The following is a 24,397-nucleotide window of genomic DNA, read 5'->3' on the forward strand; positions in this document are numbered from 1 at the left end:
GTGCTTAGAAATAAAAAAAGAAAAGTGTTTCAAGCAACTAGCTAATTCTCAGAAGCTTCCCATGAGAAGAAGGAGTGGGGTTTGTATTTGAGCACTTAGGAATCATCTCCTCTCAAACACAAGCAGTGCTGTCACTTGGTGTTCACTATTCAAGTGTTGCTAGTGTCTTCCTTTTCAATGTAACAGTGAATGTTATAAGAAAAAACAGTAGGCCTTCAGAAAGGTCTGGAATTACCTTTGTGGACCCATCTCTCCCTATCAGCCCTGTTGATGTCTGCTCTTCTCTCTACAACAGTTGCTGTTTGTGTTCCCTCTTCTTTTCAAAAGCTCCTGTTTTGGACTTGGACACTAAAATCTATAATTTTCTAGATATACATTATCTTCTTTTTTTTAATCTAAGAAATAAATGGATCTTTTAAAGAAAAAATGTTGGCCTTGCCTTGATCTAAGTCACATCAGAAGAAATAGAAGCCAGAGCTCAGGATGCTTATCTTTGGTTACTGATGGAGATTAGCTAATATCTGAATATAGCTGGCTGCCCGTGGTTTATGTGTTCCCCTGGCTTAAGTGGGGGTCTTTTAATCTATGTGTTGAGGCAATAAGGCAAAATTATCTATTTCTTGTCATTTGATTTGGGAGATGCATCAGTTCTGGGTCATAATTACTACTGAATTTAACCAAATTTAAATAACTAATATCAACTATTTGCAAGTGTGCTGCTTTTTTAAGACCATGAGCACTTGCATTATTTCATTACTATATTATCACCCTTTGTTGAAGCCTGTACCACAATTCTGTTGATGTGATTTTCACTGCTTTAGTCATATAGTACTCTCCATATTCAAATTAGCAGCAAATTGCCTTGCTGTGTTGTTCAGAATGAACTAAGTTCATATTTCAAAAGGGGAAATATCTCCCTACAGGCCACATCCTGCTGGGGGTTAGGTTTAGAATCCTAATCCTTTACCTATAATGCCTGTGTTCTAGATCACTCCCAGAGTCCACTTCTATCTCTACTAAGTCAGTCTTGGAGTAGGTGACTGAAACCCACTCTGCTACGTTCTATGTGCTGTTGAAGTGGTCTTAGTTTCCAATTTTGCTCCTACCAGTTACTGTTAATGCACTAGTGATCTAGAAATGATCAACAGTGGCCACATAATTTCACTTTGCACAGCTCTGGCTGGATAGGAGGTAGCACTCACCCACATGAGTGTGAGTGGATAGTGGGGTTGATCAGAATGAGCTAGGCTCCAACATCCATTAATTTGTATGAGAGCTGAATGGGATGATGGGATGGACCAGTTTGTTGTCTGTTGTACATACCAACTTGCATGTGAGATGGAGTATCTATCTATCTATCTATCTATCTATCTATCTATCTATCTATCTAATTTATCCAGGTTTAAAAAGTCAAAAATCCAACTTCCAAGTTAATATTTAAGACTCAAATTGAGTTTTAGCCTACAAATTTCTCTAGAATACACACAGCAATGTTCTTAATATTTTGACATATAAGTAAATACAATGGTCATTTTCTTTGTCTTTTTTGTTTCAGTGCTTCAAAAGAACATGGAAGGTAAATATTTTACCATATCCAACTTCCAAGTTAATATTTAAGATTCAAATTGAGTTTTAGCCTACAAATTTCTCTAGAATACACACAGCAATGTTCTTAATATTTTGACATATAAGTAAATACAATGGTCATTTTCTTTGTCTTTTTTGTTTCAGTGCTTCAAAAGAACATGGAAGGTAAATATTTTACCATTGTGCTTGTGCTATTAGTGTGGTGGAGGAAGATTTTCAGTGTATTATTTATTTATTTATTTATTGGTTAAGCTAATTTAGCTCTTTAAATTTTTTATTAAAGGGAATGAATTTCACATATTTCATAGATCTTACTTATCCCTTGTTGGCATGAATTAATGTTTTAAAATTGTGTATTTTCTATCTGTGCTTTTAAGAATATGGTAGTTTAAATTAATCCTGTTCTGGAGTGTGTCCAGAGGGCATGGCACTTTGATTTCTTCTAGCCTCCATCTTCCTACTTCTTACCTAACTCCGTCACTTTTTTTGTTTATTTTTTTATTCATGAAAAGTAAAGAAATTCACTTTTATTTAGCTTAATAGTCAAAATTTTTCTATGCTTATTTTCTGGGCTTCAATAATTTATCAGAGATATCATGTTATAGTATTAAGATGATTAATGTTTATATCCTGAATTTACTGTTATTTGTAAAATTTTCTGCAAGTAATTTTAAATTTTGATAAACTATAGATTGTCCAAGTTAGCATTCCTTTTATGTACTCATCTTAATTTTTTAGTCTTCTCTGATTCTAGGTATCTACAATAGCTGGTGAATTTCTATTTCATAGCCATTACTTTAAAAAAAATCTTTGTTACTGACATTCTCTGTTAAGAGTTGTTACATCTCCAAAGATGAAGGTTGCTGTTTTCACCTCAGGAAATTCCCACATATGATTTGTCAGATAATCCTGTTGGGGCCAATGTGGGAAAAAACAAACAAACAAACAAACAAACAAACAAACAACTGAGCAGTCTGGATTCTGGTTTTATTGAATGAATACGATGTTTCTTACACAGGAATGCCCAAAAACTCTTCAGAAGAAACAAAAGGTGAGATTTTTCTTAATCTTTTTTTATCTGTAGTTATTCAGCCTTTTTATTTGCTTTTTTATTTCTATCTTGGGTCTTAACATGTATTTTTCATGTTCCTTAGGTGTTAGTCGCTATATAAATGTTGAGGAAAACTGGTCTCTCAATTTGAAGCTTATGTAAATCTTAAATGCAGATTTACTTTCATCCATTGCATTTTTTTTTTGCCATCATATCAGAGTTTTTGATTGATTAGGCACACCCAGATAATGAAAGATAACCTCTATCTTAAGACCCTTAACATTTACATTTGCAAAGTCCCTTTTGCTATAAAAGATAACATACCTAGAAGAGGGAGTGATTAGTGAATTTTTTGTTTTTTGAAACCATTGTTCTGATTAGCACAATGTGTTTCTGTAACTGTTTCAAGAATGCACAATTTAACGTCTTAAGCCTTTAAGTGATTCACTATACTGTGTAATATTAGCAACTTATTTTTCAATCTCTGATCCAGTACCCATTAGTCTACCTTCTTAGAGTCTCCTTATTCTTTTTAGTCTTTAGTAATTAATTTTCTGTGTTCAAATTTTGTTATTTTAGGTTATGCACATAAGGTAGATTATGTGTGACATTTGTCTTTCTGTGTCTCATTTAATCCACTTAATGACATTTCCATTCATTTAGCTGAAAATTATAGGATTGTACAACTCAATGACATTCCATTATATATGCTTATATACCTATGTATTATATATGTGATGCAATTTTAATATACTGCATAAAATATATATTTTTATTTATCCACTTATTAACCTTGCTTGATTACATAACTTGGTTACTATGAATATTGCTACAATAAGTATCATGCATAAGGTATCTCCTTAATGCTTTCATGATGTTTGGATACATACCTAGTTGTGGGATTTTTGGGTCATTCCCTGGATCAATTCTATTTCTAGTAATTAAAGGAATTTCCATATGGTTTTCATAGTTGTCATAATAATTTACATTACATTGCCAGTTATGAAAGTTCTCTGTTCTCTCTTTCTCCACATTCTTGTCAGCATTTGCTACTTTTTTATACTTATGGTAATAATTGATATAAATGGGGTGATAGGCTATCTTATTGTAGTTTTAATTTTCATTTCCTGATGACTAGTGATATTGAGCTTTTTTTCATGCTTTGGGAAAAATTTTCTATCTTATCTTGAGAAATGCCTGTTTAGATTTTTTGCTTGTTTCTTGTGTTGGTTCTTATGTTGCTAGTGTTGTTGAGTATAGTTAGTTCCTAAAATTCAACCACATCATACAGAAGTCTAGCATAAATTTTTGAGTGATTCTCACAAAAGTTATTACAATTTAATGAATTTAACTGTTTAGAAATTTTACTTTGGACAAAAACTTAATCCATTAAATGTTCATATGTGAGCATAAAAATATATGTGTGTGATTTTGGGATAAAAAGGAATGAAAATTGGAACTAATTGAATATTGCTTTTTTTTTCAGGAAATGGCTATGAAATTTTAATACCTACACTTATACTCATCATTTTAACTTTTCTATTATGCATTGCTATTCTTTTTTGCATATGTCGTGAAATATGGAAGAAGAATGGTAAGATATCAAAAATTGAATGTAAAAAATTATGATGGAGTCAAATTTAGTCTTTTTTTTAAGATTTTTTTTTTCTGGAAAGTCTGATATACAGAGAGGAGGAGAGACAGAGAGGAAGAGCCTCCATCCGATGATTCACTCCCCAAGGAGTCGCAACACCTGGAGCTGAGCCCATCCAAAGCTAGGAGCCAGAAACTTCCTCCAGGTCTTCCTACACCACGTGGGTGTAGGGTCCCAAAGAGTTGGGCTGTCCTCGACTGCTTTCCCAGGCCACAAGCAGGGAGCTGGATGGGAAGTGGAGCTGCCAGAATTAGAACTGGTGCCCATATGTGATCCTGGCGCATTCAAGGCAAGGGCCTTAATCACTATGCTATTGCGCCAGGCCCCAAATTTAGTCTTAAGCTGTTACTTTAAAAAAGAAAAAAAAGTATTGATTCAATCCATATAAGAAAATGATATACATTTTCATTGATAAAGTTGTAATAGAGGAAATAACAGAAACCAAGAATATTTAGGGACTTGAGGCAAATTTTATCCTACAGTCCAATATTCATGTTGTCATGAATAATATCTGCTTGCTAGGATTTATAGCCTCATGCACTCTTTTTAAATTATTCATTCCTCATTATATTGTTAACATTTCTGATGTCTGTCTTGAAGGAAAACTGTCCCTCATTGTTTGTGATGATGCATAATGTCACATTTGGGAAAATAAATTGTCCTAGAAATGATGGAATTTGCAATTACGGGAATAGGAATTGAGGCTGTCAATCTAATAATCATTCAGTGCAATTCTGCAAGCATCCATGTAGGTTGAAACAGATCCCTACCTGGTCAAAATCCGAGTAAGGACCAATAAGTTCACTTTAGTAAAGGCCATAGACTCAGGAAGCCATGCTCTGATTCCTGATCCAGAACTCCTAATCCACAGATACTGAGACAATAAGGGTGTGCTGTTTTACACCTCTAAGTTTATGATAAATTACAGTAATGGATAACTAATATAAATAATTTATACACATTATATATTAAATCATACATTTAACATATATACTGAATCATGTATTAAATAATAACATAAATAATTTAATATATTTTAACATAAGCATTTAATAATATGAATAATGTAATATATTTCAGTATATATAATAAATAATAATATAAATGCATTTATAATTATCCTGGAAATCCTGAAAAATCAGAATGAATCAAAGTAGAAGCATGATCATTATAATTAACATTGTAATATTTTGAAATAAGATATTTAAGAAAATATTTAGCTGTTACCAAAGAACATTTTGTTGAAAATAAACTTTTATACATGATTTCATTGATGTTCCCATATTTTTAAGATAAAATGAAATTATCTCAAACTTATAACAGTTTTTTTAAATTTCATAATAGTTAACTTATTCAAATGTATTTAAAAAAATAATTTATGGGAAGAGCACAGTTGCTCAAAAGTCTAATTCTCTACTTGAATGTACCAGCATCCCATATGGACAATGGTTCCTCTCCCAGTTACTGTACTACTGATCCAGCTCCCTGCTTATGGCCTAGGAAGGCAGAGGAGGATGGTTCAGGTCTTTTGGCTCCTGAACCTAAATGAAAAGCCTGGAGGGGGCTCCTGGCTCCTGGCTTCATATCAGTTCAATTCTGGTATAGTTGACCATTTGTGTAGTGAACCAGCAGATGGAAGATCTTTCTCTCTGTCTCTCTGTCTCTGTCCTCTCTCTGTAAATCTGCCTTTCAAATAAAAATAAATGAATCTTTTAAAGAAGGTTTATTTATCTACTCAAATGTGGAGTTAGAGAGATAGATGGAAAGATAGAAAGAGATCTTCCATCTGCTGGTTCACTACAGAACTAGTTGTAATAGCCAGAGTTGAGCCAAACCAACAGAAGCCAAGGGGTTTATCCAGTTCTCCCACAGAAGGCAGTTTACGTGGAGGTGGATCAGAAGTGAAGCAGCCGAGACATAAACCAGCATCCATAGGACATGATGGCATTGGAAGTGGCACCTTTACTGACTATGTCACAATGCCATCCCTTAATGTAGTCTTTATAAAATATATTTTTATTGATGTCTATACACACATATTCTCACAAAATTAATTTTATACTTTTTCATTGGTTAGAACTGTTGGGGGCACTGACCATTTCCTGCCCTGTGATTGGCCCTTTGCCCTGATTGGTGTGCCTTTGTTATCTTTAAGCTGATTGGACAAGTTTGACAGTTGAGCGGGGGCTTGGCGGGGGAGGGGATGGAGCATAAGGGAGTATAACGGTCATAACGGTCGTAACGGTGATAACGGATACAATGGAAGATCGGAATAAAGCGCCTTGGAGACTCTCTCAAGTTCGGGTGACTTCTTCCGTGGGACGGGAGGACCCCCGATATCTGGTGCCGTGACTCAGATAGAAGATAATTGGTACCCTAACTCGGATAGAAGATATTTGGTGCCGTGGCTCACATAGAAGATACTTGGTACCGTGATTCAGATAGAAGATAATTGGTGCTGTGACTGGGATAGAAGATAACTGGCGCTGTGAATCGGATAGAAGTCAGCTGGTGATCGCCAGGAAGGTAAGCTGAGCAGATCGCTCAGGGAACCACTTACAGCAGGAATTAGTTTACAATTGAGCTTTTTGCTCAGGAAGCCACAGCAGCGGGGGGCCCATTTAAGCTGAGGTTTCAGGTTACGTCAGGGAGCTGCTGATAGCACCGGGGACGTGCACGTCAAGTTCGAGGTATAGCGACCAGTCAAGTTAGTCAAATTAGCAGGGTAGCGACCATTAAAGCTGGGGTCTAACGACCATTCAGGCTCCGGTCTAGCGACCATTCAGATTCATTCAGGTTCACTCACGATCATGTTTACCGCCCATTTACGATCACGTTTATGGCCCATTCACGATCAATCGCGGTTTACCACCATTCAGGATTGAGGTGTGCCGCCATTCAGGATCGCGTTTTGCCGCCATTCAGGGTCATGGCTTGCCGCTCATTCAAGTTCGCAGTTAATGATCAATTTTGTGATTTGACAATCGGTCAAGTTTGCAGATTAGCGACGATCAGAGGTGTTAGAAATATGGGCAATTTAACTTCTTCAGTGCACATGCAGCCTTTATTGCAGAAACTGCTGATGGTACTGTTGTTTTTGCAGACTGTGCAGAGGATTGCCCCATGGTTTCTGGAGGAGGGTCTTTTGATCCTGCCACAATGGGAACACTTAGGCAGAGACTTAGCTAGGGCAGAACAGCAGGAGCCCTTCCCTCCAGGAACGGTCAATTTCTGGATGTTGATTAAGTCTTGCCTGACAGATGGCACTGATAAATTCAGAGGACTTATACATGAAGGTGAGAAAGTCTTATGGAGATGCAAAAAAAAAAAAAAAAATAGAATGGATGGTTTAAAGACCCTTAATGATTTCCAACAGGTACTGGAATATATTAATTGGATCCAACCATATTTCTGTACTATTAGACAATGGCAAAATTGTGTCTCATTTTTATCCCAGCCTTGCTTTGGGGTTAATCCCCATGGCCTTATGCCTAATCATATATGGCAGATGGATGTTACCCATGTTCCCAGTTTTGGTCGCCTTTCCTTTGTTCATGTCTCTATTGATACCTGCTCTGGGGTTCTTTATGCCTCAGCTCATACAGGGGAAAAGGTTCAAGATGTTATATCTCATTGCCTTCAGGCTTTGCAGCCTGGGACGTCCCCCAGTGTTATAAAACTGATAATGGACCTGCCTATACAGCCAAAGCATTTGATAAGTTTTGTTCTGAATTTGTGATTAAACACTCCACTGGCATCCCATATAATCCCACAGGCCAGGCTGTGGTAGAGCGTGCCCATGCAACTCTCAAAGCATTATTAATAAAACAAAAAGGGGGAGTAGGAGCCACCCTATATCCCAATAGTCCTAAACATCAATTGGCTTTAGTTACTTATATTTTTAATTTTTTGATTCTGGATTTGGATGGCCATTCTGCTGCCGAATGCCACGCTGTTGGCGCAGGCCCCTGCAAAGATTGGGTAATGTGGAAGGATGTTTTAACAAAATGATGGATGGGCCTGCATCCTGTCTTATGACGGACGCGAGGAGCGGTTTGTGTTTTTCCGCAGGATTCTGACGGACCGGTGTGGGTGCCAGAACGTTTGACGCGAGTGATAAGAAAGCCAGAGCAAGATGAACCTGTGGACATGGTGGATGCTGACCAGCCTGATGTTCATTCAGGTACCGAGAGGAGACAGCCAAAATCTCCAGCTAAAACTGCACCATAAAAGGGGTGCAGCAAATATTGACTCGCTGTCTAGGGCCTTGGAAATGGCCCCCAGAATGGACTGCTGTCAAAGTACTGTGACTCCTAGAAGAGTAGCACCTGACCTTGCTGTGGCCAATTTATTTCCTACCTGTTCAAATTGTGCCTTTGTGGGGTATAACTATACATATGGTAACCTTGTTCAATCTGTTTCTGCTCAGCCTTGGAATGTCTGGGTACTTTGCAGTAGTAGGGGTGGGTGTTCAGATAAATCAGCTTTTGCATTTATTGATAAGGTAGTGATAAGAAATTGTAATTATAGTAGTAATAGTTCTAGAATATGGGAAGAAAATGTTAAAGTTAATTGCAGTCGTGATGTTATCTATAATGCTATTTATGTATGTGTAAAAGCTCCATTTATGTTTATTGTTTCCATGAGTGCTAATGTTTCCCTTTTGAATTGCTCTGTAGTTAAGTGAGCCCTTAACCAGTGTTGGAATGGCTCTGGCACTGCGGTGCTGGTACACACTCCACAACTTATTTCCATCATATGGGGACCTCCTGTGTGCTTAGTCTACCTGGAATGTGTGTCACTCCCTCTATTGTCACCAATGGTTCCCGAGTATTGAATTTGTCCAGAGAGTTATCCGCTATGCTATCTCCTAATGGAAGCTGGTCCATTCGATTTGCTAATTTGACTTAGGAACTAAGATCCCAAATTATAGCCACAAATAGCACCAAAGTAGAGATTGCCACGGAATAGCAATGGACAAATTTTATACTAAAGGATCTTTCTTTTGCACACCAACGGGCCGGTAGAGTAGCCCTGGGCCTTATCTTATTAATTATCATTCTTTGGGGTCTGTGGATGCTTCATCCTTGAGCACAGCATCAGCAGCAGTAACAGCAGCTGCTAGTGCAAGCTGTGCTTGCCCTTCACAACAGAGAATCCCCAGAAGTCTGGCTAGGCATGCTGGACTGGTAGCCAGAGACGGGTAAGTATCCGATATGGCTTCACCAACCTAAGACAGGCACCACGTTCCTAGCCACGTGGTTAGCCCATGACAGGTAAGGGGAGCCTAAACTCGGAACACCTAAGACATGCACGGTCCCTTGCTTAATAAAACAAGAAGGGGGAGCTGTTGGGGGCACTGACCATTTCCTGCCCTGTGATTGGCCCTTTGCCCTGATTGGTGTGCCTTTGTTATCTTTAAGCTGATTGGACAAGTTTGACAGTTGAGCGGGGGCTTGGCTGGGGAGAGGCTGGAGCGTAAGGGAGTATAACGGTCATAACGGTCATAATGGTGATAACGGATACAATGGAAGATCGGAACAAAGCGCCTTGGAGACTCTCTCAAGTGTCGGGTGATTTCTTCCATGGGACGGGAGGACCCCCGATATAGAACCACTTGAATTATACTGATTCATCTTGCTTTAATATTCAAGTATTTCATCATTAAGAAAAAAATATTTACTATAATTTCCTGATGTGTAGTATCTGTTGGGTTTAATATATTTTCTTCTGTTTCTAGTTTTTAACTTTCTACTATTTTATATCAAGTATGCATCCAGTTAACTTCTGGGATCTAAGAAAATGATCATTCTTCTACTTACCTATTACTTTGGAAAAACTCAGTTTGAAGTTTTTATTAATACAAACAGAACAGAATTCATGCTGTTTGTATGTATAGGCGATAACCACTCTTCCCTTCCCCACTTGTTCCCTTTCCATTCCGCTTCTGCCCTCATGAGTTTTTGAAAAGACATAATTTTAAATTTATTTTATATTCACAGACATTTTACCAGTAACTGTAATATCCAATAAGTAGTAAGAGTACATGACAATTGACTTTTGCATCATTCTTGCGTTCATGACCATACCTACTTGTTGACTAATTTTCTAGTATATTGCTCTATTAACAATATTTTATTGAGATCTTTTCATTTGTTTATAAATATCACTTCTTATTCAATATCTACCCAACTTCATTTACATAAGTCTAGAATAGAATGATTCTATGGGGTTCCAGCACAGTAGCCTAGTGGCTAAGTACTTGCCTTGCATGCTCCAGGATCCCATGTGGGATCTGGCTTGCATCCTGGCTACTTCACTTTTCTTCCAACTCCTTGCTTGTGGCCTGGAAAAGCAATAGAGGATGGCTAAAGCATTGGGATCCTACACACAAATGGAGGTCTGGAAGAAGCTCCTGGCTTGGCTCCTGGCTTCTGGCTACAGACCAGCTCATTTCTGGCTGTTGTGGCCACTCAGGGAGTGAAACAGTAGATGGAAGATCTTTCTCTCTGTGTCTCCTCTGTCTACATCTGAATTTACAAAAAAAATTAATCTTTAAAATAATTCTACTAAAATGATTTATAAGCTCATAGTGTCTCCCAGTTACAAATTATGAAGTCTTGGACAAGGTTCTTATACTTTGTTAGGGTAAGATAATATGACTAATAACCATATGTTGATGAGTTAAGATTAAGACACAGAATGGTGAAGTTCAAAATTGTGCAATTAATAATTACTGAAAATTGTTTTAGCTTGTTTATAATGATTTATTGATTGGTTAATAGGCCTTTACTCTATAAGACATAAGGGTCAAATAAAACTTTTGTTTTATTTCAGGCTCAACGTATCAACGTATAGGTAAGAATGGAAAAAATAATAGTAAGAAACAATCAATTGAAATAGGTAATCAAAAGAGTAAAACATTTCATTCACTATAATTATTGCTTATTATCACTTGTGTACTAGTTTGATGGGAATGTCTTCTAAAAACATTCCAAATTGTATACTTTGAATTCTATAGGTTTCTCATAGATTTCTTATATGATATAAGCCTGAAATCAAAATACTAAGATGGTTGGTTCTTGTGAATATGATGAGAAAGAATTAGTATAATGAATCCCCTATAACATGTGATAGTTCACTCTTAATTATCAACATTGCTTGCCTGGTAGAACTTTGTCTTTGTTGTCACATAGCTGATTCTTTTGTCTTCTTACATTCTCTTTCCTTTATGTCTTTCTGTAAGTCAAAATATATCTGTCAAAATACATAAGTCAAAATATATCAGTCAAAATATATATGATAAGCACATCCATCATAGGGGATTAAGTCATATCTTTATAATCCAACCTAACTATTCATACTTGCAATTAGTCTAGTTTCTAATAAGATAATCTCCAAAGATACCAGAGGAAAAAAATTAAATATATTATTTTTGAGGGATACACCACAGCTCACACCAACTTTTACTTATAACGATTGCAATAGCATGTATGTACATCAGAAAAATTGCAAAAAATAAACACATCTATGCAAAAACAATAAAATCATAAAACCAAAATCGACATTCATACGATGCTTCCTTTGTGAATCTTTCAATATTAACCTCTCTTAATTATAAATAAGATTAAGTCATATCCATCAGCTAGTTGGAGCATGGATTGAACAGTATGGATGATATTTAAAAGAAATATGCTGCAACACACCTGTTAGTAATTCGATTTGGATTTGATGTGTTTTCAACTGCTGAATGAATGTTGGTATTCAGTAGCAGAAACACAGAAGGACATTTCAGAAACGCCCTTTCAAAAAGAAGTTTGTTGACTGAACAGAGTAGAAACCAAGACTCCACTATATGATGCCTATAAATACTCACTTCATGAATAAAGTTATATATACTCTAAGATTTGAGAGTGACTGGCTGGAAAAAGTTACATCAATAATATGGAAAAGAGAAATGAGTAAGAGTAACTATTCTCAGATCAGGCAAAACAGTCTTGTAACCAAAAATTGTAAGAACAGACAGACAGACATCTATTATGATGAAAGGACAGAATTAGCAAAAGATAAAACAATAAAATATATACATGTCAATGCCAGCCTGCTCAGATATATACAGAAAATAATATCTAATCTCAACAGATAGACTCTAACTCAGTGATAGAGTGCAACTCCAACATCTCTTTCTTAGTAAAGAACAGATCATTCAAACAGAAGTTCACCAAATCTACATTGGAGTTGAGACATACTGTTGAGCAAATGAATCCAACAGACATTTTTGGAACATTTCACCAAAAAATTACAGAACACACAATTTTCACATAAGTAGATGATTTTTTTCCATGTAGACCATGCATTAGTCCACACATCAAGTCTCAGTAATTAAAAAAAGTGAAAATATAGCATGTGTCTTCATGTGCTACAACAGAATGAAACAGGGTATCAAGAATTAGAAGGGAATTAGAGCATTTAAATATGCATGGGAGCTCAACAATGTGCTAGGGAGTGATCATTAGGTCATCAAAGAAATTTAAAAAGAAATTTAAAAAATTGTTAAAATTAATGAAAATGAATGACATTGTATAACAGGAAAAAATGACAGATAGAATAAAGGAGAATTAGGGAGAATTTTTAGCATTAATATGTTATAAGAGAAATCTTTCAAGTAAATGAACTAATAAACGTCTTAAGACTTAAACAAGTGGGAGCAACCAAACACTTTATTTCTTACCAGAAACTAAAACAAAAGACTAAAACAAAGACTAAAACTAAAACAAAGACTAAAATGTCCTTTGACATTTACATGAATTTTATGTCTCATTTTCCAGAGAATCAGCAGAGTGAAACTGGTAAGACTTTGTGATGCTTTTTTTTTTCTCACAAAATATTTCTTCATTTATTTTATGGCCGTCTTGAAAGGATTCATGTGAGCATGTTAAAGGTCTCAGCCAGATTCATTAAGATACTGTCACCTGAGCACTTCATATTTTCATATTTTCGCAGTAATAGTATCAAAATCTGTTATGCAAAGGAACTTTGAAATTTTTACTGTAATTGTGCTCACCATGAATCTAAAACTTATTTCTCCAGTAAAATTTTATACATTTTAGTCAATTTCTTTATGCTATCCGTCTGTCACACTTCAGGGTCTAGAAAAAGAATTTACACTGTTTCAATGACATTTCAAAATTTACATATGATAGTATATCGTATTTATCATTCTGATTACATGTAATTACAATGTACATAATATGCTCTAGCTACATGCATCTTGACCATCATATTTGCATGAATATCCATTTAATGTTTTAGAAAAACTTCAGCATGAAAAAGGTAGGATTTCTAAGGCTTGATTCTCATTGATTATTTCTGTTTATTTTATGATCATCTGTTGACAGATTCTCCAAATTTACATTCCTGTCTCTGCTTTCTGCTTGGGACTTTGTCCCTTCTCTCCCATGGGAGACCTGAAGGAAGCTTTTAGTTCTCAACATTGGACCACCCAGCTCTGGCTGTTGTGGTCCTTTGGGGAGTGAACCAGTAAATAGGTTGCACATTTCTCTTCCCTTGCTGTCTCTCTGCAGCTCTATCAGGTGTACAAATATAAATCCTTTGAAAATTTTTCAAAAGTGCAGTCAATAAATGCAAAATTGGCAAATGGATTTGCACCAAGATATGAAGCTTTTGCATTTGGTTTAGCTGAAAGGTTACACATTCAGATTGACTTTTTTCATTTTTCTTTTCATCATCCACTCCTCAGCTCTAGGAAACAACTATTGGCAAGACTTATTTCTTTAGTGATTATTTTAAAGTTAAATTACATAGAGAGAAGAAGATTGAGACAAATGGAGCTAGAAAATAGAGAGAGAATACTCCAAATCACGGAATCTCTCCCTAACTACTTGTAAGGACTGGGGCTGGGCGATGCTGGAATCATAAGTTTGAGATGGCATCCAGGATTCTGGTTGGGATGGCATGGGCACAGGGACTTGATTTGTTTTCCACTGTTCTCCCAAGTACATTAGCAGAGAGCTAAATCTGAAGTTGAACAGCCAGGACCTGATCCACCACCCTACATAAGATTTTTAATATTTCACTTGTGAAAACAAACAACTTTTGTGATACTCAACATAACATATTCCACTTAGCATTTCATATACTGATTTTGTCTTGACATTTACATGAGTTTTCCATTTTATTTTTTAGAAGAATTACGGATTGAAATTGGTAAGTTCCTCTGACAAGATTTTTTCTCACATAATATTTCTTCATTTATTTTATGGCCCTTCTTGTCAGGATTCATGTGTGTATATAAAAAGACTCAGTCAGATTCACTAAGATACTGTCATAGGGACACTTTGTATTTTCATTTTTGCAGTAAGAGTATAAATAATCTACTATGCAAAGGAAGTTTGAAACTGGCATTGTAATTGTGCTCACCATGTAATCTAACATTTATTCCTTCAATTTAACATTGACTCCTTCTTCAGCCTCTTTCCTTTTCCCTCTCTGTCATCCCTCAGCATCAAGAAACTGAATTTATGCTGTGTTTTAATGACAATGACATTTCAAAATTTACATCTGACAGTATATCGTATTTATCATTCTGATTACATGTAATTACAATGTACATAATATGCTCTAGCTACATGCATCTTGACCATCATATTTGCATGAATATCCATTTAATGTTTTAGAAAAACTTCAGCATGAAAAAGGTAGGATTTCTAAGGCTTGATTCTCATTGATTATTTCTGTTTATTTTATGATCATCTGTTGACAGGTTCTTCAAATTTACATTCCTGTCTCTGCTTTCTGCTTGGGACTTTGTCCCTTCTCTCCCATGGGAGACCTGAAGGAAGCTTTTAGTTCTCAACACTGGACCACCCAGCTCTGGCTGTTGCGGTCCTTTGGGGAGTGAACCAGTAAATGGGTTGCACATTTCTCTTCCCTTGCTGTCTCTCTGCAGCTCATTCAAGAATAGAAATATAAATTCTTTGAAAAATCTTTGAAGTGCAGTCAATAAATGCAAAATTGACCAAGATATGAAGCTTTTGCACTTCAAGTACAAAACTCAGCAAGCAGTAAAGGAAACTGAGAGGATGGCAGAAATAGTTGCAAACTATGCAATTGATGAAGGATGAACATCCAGGATCTGTAAAGAGCCCAAGAAACTGAGCAACAGTGGAGCAAACACTCTAGTTATTAAAAGAGCAAAGAAGATCAACAGCCTTTTTCAAAGGATTAAATTAGTATGGTCCACAGACTCATGAAATGTTGTTGAAGACAATGTTGCATCAACAAAGTGCAAACAAATCCACAATGAGTTTTCACCTCATCCAATTGGGAATGGCAATTATACAAAAAAAAAAAAAACCAAAAAACAGCTATATTTTTTATGGACTCTTGTTAGCAAGGGGGTGTGGAAGAAGGTATACTACTCCACTTTCGATGGCAATGTAAACCTATACAACCGTTATAGAAACCATAACACATTTTCACCATATACATGAAAGTAGTGCTGTGATATGATTCAGCCATATCACTCCTGGAAATATCACAAATAAATGAAGTAAGCATAGGAAACACCTGTGCCTTCTTGACTATAGCAGCATAAAATGATGGCTTTAAAAATTGTTAAAATGAAAATCAATATTACTATCTAAGTTAGCCAGTCTCTAAAGGATGAATATCACATATTTTGTCCAATACATGGTCGTCAATGGCCATCAATGCGGAATACAAAAAATGTATACGAATGAAACTGAAATTTTATGATATGATTGTTGCTTTAGACTTCATTTACACTTCTTTGTATTGTGCTCTTCAAGCATCACACTTGTTGAATATTATGGTTAGTCTTGAATTATGCCTGTGGTTATGGACTGGATTACAGTTGTATCTGCCAAAAATAAGAGGCCTTAGAAGGAAATTTTCTGTTTTACATAGTTACTGTGATAAACTTTTCATTTGGTTTAGCTGAAATATTGTGCATTCAGATAGACTTTTTTTCATTTTTCTTTTCATCATCCACTCCTCAGCTCCAGTAATCAACTACTGGCAAGACTTATTTCTTTAATGATTATTTTAAAGTCAAATTACACATAGAAAAAATGTGAGAGAAAGAGAAATGGAGTTGGAATCAGAGAGATTGATTTAGAGAGACATAGAGAGACAGAACACTTCAAATCAATGAATCTCTCCCTAAATACATGTTATAAATGGGACTGACCCATTCTGGTATCAGAAGTCTGGGATGCCATCCAGGATTCTGGCAGGGGTGCATGGAGACAAGGAATTGGGCTATTTTCTATTGTTCTCCCAAGTAGATTAACTGAGAGCTAAGTCTGAAATTGAATAGCCAGAACCTAAGCCACCATCCTACATAAGATTTTTAATATTTCACATGTAAAAAAAAAATAAAACTTTTGTTATTCAGAACAAAAGTTACTACATTTATATTTAGTAATTTATAATCTGATTATGTTGATAAGGTATGTTGACATTAACATGAGTTCGGCATTTTGGAATTTTTTGATTTATATGTCAGTTTTTATGTTTTTTTATATAGTGTTAGATTGGTTTTTTTTTTAATATTTTTTGTCTCAGTCACATGATCTCCACTTCTGTGTTATGATTGCACTGTGTTGTTCAAGCACTTATTCCTCTTCATTTGGCTTCTTACACATTTCTTACTTAGTTATCTTCATTTTTGCTTCTTAAGCTTTTCTTATATGAAATTTCATTCTTATCCTCTCACCTGACATGCCTTCATCCCCTTTGTTTCCTGTGCTACATTCTAATAGGCTTCTGTCTTCCACTTGTGTCTTATAGCATTGTTACTAATTCCTGAGATGAAAAGGATTACATCTAGATTAAGGTAGTTGCTTCCACTCAACCAAAATTTTCTTTATTTGCATTGTGTAAAATACATAATCTGTAGAAAGTGTTCATTTTTCCTAAGATATTGTCTTATTCTTAACATAACTTTCTATATTTATTGCAGTTGAAACACTTTATAAGCTAACAGTAAGTGTAGCCTTGACATATTATACTCCAATCAATTGCACATATTTTCAAGTAACACAAAGTATTAAATACTTTCACATGATTTTATCTGGTAATTTTGCCTTTCCAATAATAACCATTGCTTTTTTATTCTGTCCACTACTTTACCAGCAGTTCTCTCATTAATTTAAATAAATTTTATTGAAAAGCTACATCTGAAAATCGACTTTTTCTTGGATATTTCTATATATTTAATGTCAAATTATAAAAATTAGATAAGTCATGTGAAATATTTGTTGAAAACATGTATTATGGTAAAAGAATTTATAGATGTCAAATCTATTACTCCAAATTAAATTGATGTTTTTATTCAGTGTTATAAGATTTATGAATCACACTTTTATTTAACTCTCATATCTTTGCATATTAGATAAATTTATTCTAATAGAAGTTTCCTTTGGAAATATTTAGAGTTTTGTTTCAGTGCTTAGTGAACCAATATGGTCTCTACAAATATATAGATATACAATTTATATTGCTTATTCCATGTAAGATTAACAAAATGTACCTCATGAATGCATGTTTGTATATTTTATTTCAGATATGAGAAAGACTCAGTACAAGCTTTGTAAGTAATTATTATCAGAACCCTCATTCCTATACCTATAGTGGGTTTAGTCCTTATCAAAGAGCTACAGCAATATTAGAATGGATGGTGACATAGTCTCTCTCAGATAGAAATATGCTGAATTCATGATCAGTGAGTCATTTTTCTCTCTCATACTGTTCCATTCTGCTGTGTCTTGTCTATTGACCCCTATCTAAAATCAATAATAATTAATTAGGATGGAGCAATGAAAGAAAATGTTCCTAAATGGCAATGAAATACTTTGCGAATTATCTTTCTAAATTTAAATAAACTGTCCCCTACCCCAAAATACAATCTTCAAGTGTTTCAAAATTTGAGAGTGGGAAGCTTTATTAGCTTTTAATTACCTTATTGTTTAAATATTGAAATAAACTTCTCCTTTAAGAATACATCTAAATGTATAAAATAAAAATTATGAAATCATACAACTTCCATATATCCCATACTCATGTTCCCTTATTAGAATCTTATTATGGGATGATACATTATCACTTTTAATAAACCACAACCACATCACTATTGTTAAGATTTCTTATTTGTGTTTGTGGAAATCAGTGACTTCCACACAGTTCAATTAATTCTTTTAGAATTAAAAGATGTTTATTTTAATGCAAAAAATGTTCAAAATCCACACATGGATTTTTCATGATATACACTTTGGGTGAAATGTTTCAAGTCCCTTCATGTGACCAGCTTCATGATTTTCCCTTTCATTTTGCTTTGCAGAATTTGACTATGATGTTCTTGGTATGGGTTTCTTCATAATTTTTTTTAATTTTTGAATTATTGGTACAATTTTGTATGCACTGGGATTCCCCCCGAACTCCCACCCCCTGACAGATTTCCCCCATTTTGCTGCAATGGTATATTCCTTCGTAAAGAACCATGACTCCATCAGTCTGTTATTTAAGTGTACCCCATATTGCTGGTACAGATAATGTCAGACAGTCCAGCACCAACACATTCCCACTATTCATCTCATCCCCTAGTAGTCACTGTTTTCTGTCCATACTGATATTTTTCTTGTTGGTTTTGTTGCTTTAGCTTTCACATCTGCAATAGTTGTATAGCTTTATTTCTGTATCTGACTTATTTCATTTGGCATAGTGACATCCAGTTCCATCTATTTTGCTGCAAATGATAAGATTTCATTCTGTGATTGAACAATATTTCATTATTTTTTTTGTGTGTGTGTATGTGTGCAATCACATGTTTTCACTACTCATTCACCTGATAATGGACTTTTTGGTTGATTCTGTATCTGTTGTTATAAATAGTTATCGCAAATACTATTAAATATCATAATAAACCAGTGGAGCACATACCTCCTTTCTTACATAAGGTTAACAGTAAATATGTCACAGGCCCGGAGGCGTGACCTAGCAGCTTAAGTCGTTGCCTTGCACGTGCAGGGATCCCATATGGGCGCCGGTTCTAATCCCAATGGCCCTGCTTCTCATCCAGTTCCCTGCTTGTAGCCTGGGAAAGCAGTCAAGGACGGCCCAAAGCCTTGGGACCCTGCACCATGTGGGATACCTGAAAGAAATTCCTGGATCCTGGCTTCGGATCGGCATAGCATCAACCTTTGCGCTCACTTGGGGAGTGAATCATCAGATGGAAGATCTTCCTCTCTGTCTCTCCTCCTTTCTGTATATCTGACTTTCCAATAAAAATAAAATAAATCTTAAAAAAAAACAGTAAATATGTCAGAAACATAAAAAGCTCACTACCACCACCAGCAACAACAACAACAAAACAATTCAATTGATAAGTGGGTAATAGACCTCAACATAGAATTACAAAAAAAGTAAAAATGATCAAAATGTGTGAAAAGATTTTTAGCATCATTAGCTATTAGGGTGTTGAAGATCAAAATCATAATGAGATATAAAATAGTTGTCAAAAACACCAAAAAAGAATGTAATAATAACTGACGTGCTGAGTAGAAAAAAGAGCTCACATTGTTGATGGGGGTGTAAATTAGGTAAACCACTATCAGAAACAGAATAAATATTTCTTTAAAAACTAGAATGAGAGCTGCTAAATGATTCACTAATTCTTCTCCTGGCTAAATATCCAACAGACGCAAAATCATTGATTCTATGTTCTTACCTCTCTTCTTTACATTTTTAATCTTATCTTTATTTCATGATATCAGCATTCCATGGTTACACACAGATCAAGTTTTATTTTTTAATTTGCATGCGTTTCTTCTACTTGATAATTTTCATCATTATATCTTTGAAATTTAAAATACAAATGATAGAGGCAACAAAATAAAAGGCACAGAAGGTATAGAGGAGAAAAAGAGAAAATATGGGGTGACATCAGAAGGGACAAAATACAGAGGGAAAAAATAATGATGTCCTATCCTCTTCTCCTGCAGACTGGAGGAAAGCTGCATTATATGCTGGTAAGTGACATGGATTCTACAAATGATCTATTATTAAAGATGTTATGTGTTGGCATATTCAATGTAAAAACATAATAAAAGAAAGAAACTCAACACATACCTCTCAAAAATAATACAATACTACAAATTTTAAGCAGTAGATGTTCTGGCCAAAAGAATAAAGTTACTACTTGGGACATCTGAATTTCATACTGGAGAGCTGATTTCGTCCCAAACTCTTCTGCTTCCAATCCAGCTTCCAATTTAGGCAGTAATTAGCAGGCTGTAACATGCAGTGTAAGGATATGAAAGAATATTTTCTTCAGTTGCTTTTAGTGTTAACTAAACCAGGAAATTATGACCAGATAATTTTGTTTTTCACATGATGTGTTCTTATGTTGTTATATTCTTTTCAGATTGGAGGAAAGAAGAGTTCCAGAACGGTGAGTCCATGATGGTCTAGAACGAACCCTGTTTTTTCTATGTAGTCTGACAGACTACAGTTAGGGCCATTGGATCTCTCAAACACTTGAGACACTCTGGACCAGGGCTACTAAAACCCTCCAGGGAGACATGATTCTCCTCTTGTTTTGCAGTGACGGTGACACTGGATGTGGACACTGCCCATCCTGCGCTCTCACTGTCTCAAGAGAGAAGATGTGTAACCTGGCAAGAAGAGGATCAAACCTTGCCTGACATCCCACAGAGATTCAGTTCTCTTCCTTGTGTGCTGGGCGAGCTGCAAATCACCTCTGGGAGATATTTCTGGGAGGTAGACATTACAAACACGGTTTCCTATGATCTGGGGATTTGTAGGGATAATGTAACAAGGAAGGAGAGAGTCACAATGTCCCCACAGAATGGTTTCTGGGGCATTAGGCTTTACAACAAGGAATACTGGGCTCTCACTTCCCCAGAAACTCTTCTTACTCTAAGAGAGCAACCCCTTAGAGTGGGGATTTTCCTGGATTATGATGATGGAGATGTGTCATTCTTCAATATGACTGATGGATCTCATATTTTCTCCTTTCCCCAGCATACATTCCAAGGTATCTTAAGACCTCTTTTCAGGCTTTGGGACTCTGACTCGGGTTCATTGACTATTGTGCACTGAATGAAAACAGAGTGATCCAGGAATTCAGAAGTGTATCCATTTTCACAAAATCATGACTTTGAGTCCTAATGATTACAGTTTTACATAAGCTAAGCATTTTTTTTTATCTTTATTGGTTTCTTGTCATAATGCATCTATGGGACACAGATTTCTGATTGTGCTTTATGTCGATTTTTCTCTTGCTTAAAATTGAATTCTTTCCCTATGACAGCCTTTTTATATCCTTCAAAAGAGGCTGTTTTGTCTGATATAAGGCAATCTTCATGCAAACACATGCTCAAGAAATTCATACATAAACAGGTATAAAAATATATTCATCTAAAGGAACAGTATAATGGAGGCATGTATACCATGAAATGAATATGCATTGCAGGATGCATTTTTACTTGTGAAAATAGGTGGATTGCTGATGAAACTGAGTAGCTTATCTTGACAATAGGATGCTGAACTTTTTATAACTATGCCTGCAATGTCATGATACACTTAGGTATGAGAATGATGTACTTTTGACTGTTTTTGAAAGACTATATTATTGTAATAATCCAGACAGAGGATAAATGGGGAAGATTGAAGACGAAATCCATGAGTCAATAAAAGTGTATCATGAAAAATGAAAATTAAAAATAATTATATTCCTATCTGCTTCTGCTGGATGTGACTAAATCCTGAATAGTTCAGTATGTGCTTAATTGTGCTGTCTGACCTCTGGATTTACCCTTAAAAGGAAATAACTTTTATTTCTTCTTTTATTATTTACTTTTTCTGTTGATTATATATGATGTAATTTATGTAACTTGAATATTTATCAGTGTGTAGTATGATCTAGATAACTGAAAAGATGAAATGTTTAAAATTTTGACAATTAATTGTACCTACTCTGGCCTAACACCAACTTTCTTTTCTACAGGAAATAAACCTTTATATTCTAGCTGATTTGGCTTTTTTTTTGTAAAGTTTATTTAAAAGATGAGAAACCATAGGTATTGAAGTGCAGCTCTGACTCAGTTTATCAGAAAGCCAAGGATCACATAACTCATACACTTTCAGCTGACCGAGAGTGCTAGCAGAAAGCAGACTTCTTGCATGAGACTGTGGCTGCCTTGCTGGCCAAGCATGACTGGGAATGAATAGACCCGTCCTGTGCCTCCTTTCTCATTACTTGCATGTAGCCGAGTGTATCCCCTTGCTCAGTGAATTGGTTTGATTGCTAGAATCCTTTCCTGAAAAACATATTTACTCCTTTGCTACTACAGTGATTGTTATTTCATTTCCTTGTTGGCTATCTTCAGAAGGGCTTTAAGCAGTTGCCTAGGTAACTTGCCTAGTATATCCATACCCTGTTGAGTTCAATAAGGTGTGCATTTCTTCATTAGCCTTGCATCCCCTGTGTCTTGATCTTTCTTGGCTTGGTTGTCACACCTCAGTCCCAGTCTCCTCAGAGGGATCATCCACACAGAAGAATATATTCATGGATAGAGTGGACAGGGAGAGGAAATGTGAGAGAGAGATCTTATACCACCATCTTGTGTCCACAGGGAAAGAAAAGCACCTTTCCCCATTGTCTGGCTTCTTGTAAGCCTGGGAGAGGAGTGGTTACAGGATTCCACCCTCTAATACCAGATGAGGGGTAATACAATCTGGTGAAGCTGTATTTGATTGACAAGCAGTCAGAGCAGTCAGAGTGTTTTACATGGAGTAGGGGAGGTATGTCTTCCAATTCGTGAGTGTTATATTACTAACTGCCAGTACCATTTCATTTTCTCCTGCGATTCCCAACTCTAGTTATTCAGAGTTGCTGACAGTTGTAGTGTTTTTTTTTTTAAAGATTTATTTTATTTTTATTGTGAAGTCAGATATACAGATTGGAGGATCTTCTGTCCTATGATTCATTTCCCAAGTGACCGCAATGGACAGTGCAGTGCTGATCTGAAGCCAGGAGCCAGGAACTTCCTCCAGGTCTCCCACATGGGTGCAGGGTCCCAAGGCTTTGGGCCATCCTTGACTGCTTTGCCAGGCCACAAGCAGGGAGCTGGATGGGAAGTGGAGCTGCTGGGACCAGAACCTGCTTGGGATCCTGGTACAGTCAAGACCAGGTCTTTAGCTGCTAGGCTACCATGCCAGGCCCAGAAGTTGTAGTTTTATCTTCTGTAGCTACTTCCTTTTGACTAGGGCTGTAGGCCTTATGTGTTCTGGATTTGGAAGTCTCTCACTGTTTCATCTAATGGATTGATCTCATGAGCCATAGAAAATGTAGTTGATGCCAAAGCTGTGTACCCTGCACCATCAGTGCCATTCGAAGAAGTCACTGGCCTTTTTCTTTAATTCAAAACAATATCCATGGCCTCAAACAAGTTGACAGGCACAGGTCAATTCATCCTTCAGGTGCACCTGGGCATAAGCCTCCTTTCTGTCTAGGAGTCAATAAAGTTCATTGTACAATATGTACTGTGTGTTCTGAATCCACACTCTGGTCTCTGAGACACAGATTCTGAGGCTTCTTGGAGCAACACTACATGAATGCCTGGGTTTCTTGATAATATAAAAACATCAGTGATTTTTCCCCCTTCATGATCCAATCCCAGCCTCAGGCCCCTGTCATAAAATGATTGTAACTGTTGTCACACAGAAGATGGGACTTGCCCAGGATGTATCAAGTACCTGGTTTTCCCATGGATATCAGTTGTGCCTCACACCCTCCAAAAAGGAACACAGCCTCAAGCTCCTGGTCAAAGTCAGTAATAGGTTTTCCTAGGACTGAGCACAATGATATGCCCACTCCCAGGATAGCACTTTGGAACATCATGTGTGTGCCTGCCTAGGACCCTTGAAATCCCCAGCGTTCTCACTCCTGGATTGGTGCTTTGGTGCACAATGCATTCATCCTGTCTAGGACTCCAGCATTAGGCCCCTGCCCTGTCGGACCAAGGACAGTACAGTGACAT

At 36.2% G+C, this 24,397-nt stretch overlaps 1 protein-coding gene across 1 annotated transcript; it reads left to right on the forward strand.

Moving 5' to 3' along the window:
• The first annotated feature begins 13,077 nt into the window (after positions 1 to 13,077).
• Positions 13,078 to 21,455, forward strand: LOC121158237 (butyrophilin subfamily 1 member A1-like). The gene is made up of 6 exons (XM_040982896.1): positions 13,078 to 13,141; positions 14,499 to 14,519; positions 18,676 to 18,696; positions 20,336 to 20,362; positions 20,758 to 20,784; positions 20,938 to 21,455. The coding sequence occupies exons 1-6, from the start codon at positions 13,078 to 13,080 to the stop codon at positions 21,453 to 21,455; spliced, it is 678 nt and encodes a 225-aa protein (XP_040838830.1).
• Positions 21,456 to 24,397: the final 2,942 nt, after the last annotated feature.

This window comes from Ochotona curzoniae, unplaced genomic scaffold, assembly GCF_017591425.1.
Source record: "Ochotona curzoniae isolate NIBS_2020 unplaced genomic scaffold, NIBS_Ocur_1.0 contig_3703, whole genome shotgun sequence".
NCBI lineage: Eukaryota > Metazoa > Chordata > Mammalia > Lagomorpha > Ochotonidae > Ochotona > Ochotona curzoniae.

Coding starts and splice junctions, on each gene's coding strand:
- LOC121158237 (XM_040982896.1), top strand. CDS start 13,078: ATGTCCTTTGACATTTACATGAATTTTATGTCTCATTTTCCAGAGAAT. Junction 18,697..20,335: donor ATTTGACTATGATGTTCTTG/GTATGGGTTTCT, acceptor CTTCTCCTGCAG/ACTGGAGGAAAGCTGCATTA. Junction 20,785..20,937: donor GAAAGAAGAGTTCCAGAACG/GTGAGTCCATGA, acceptor CTTGTTTTGCAG/TGACGGTGACACTGGATGTG.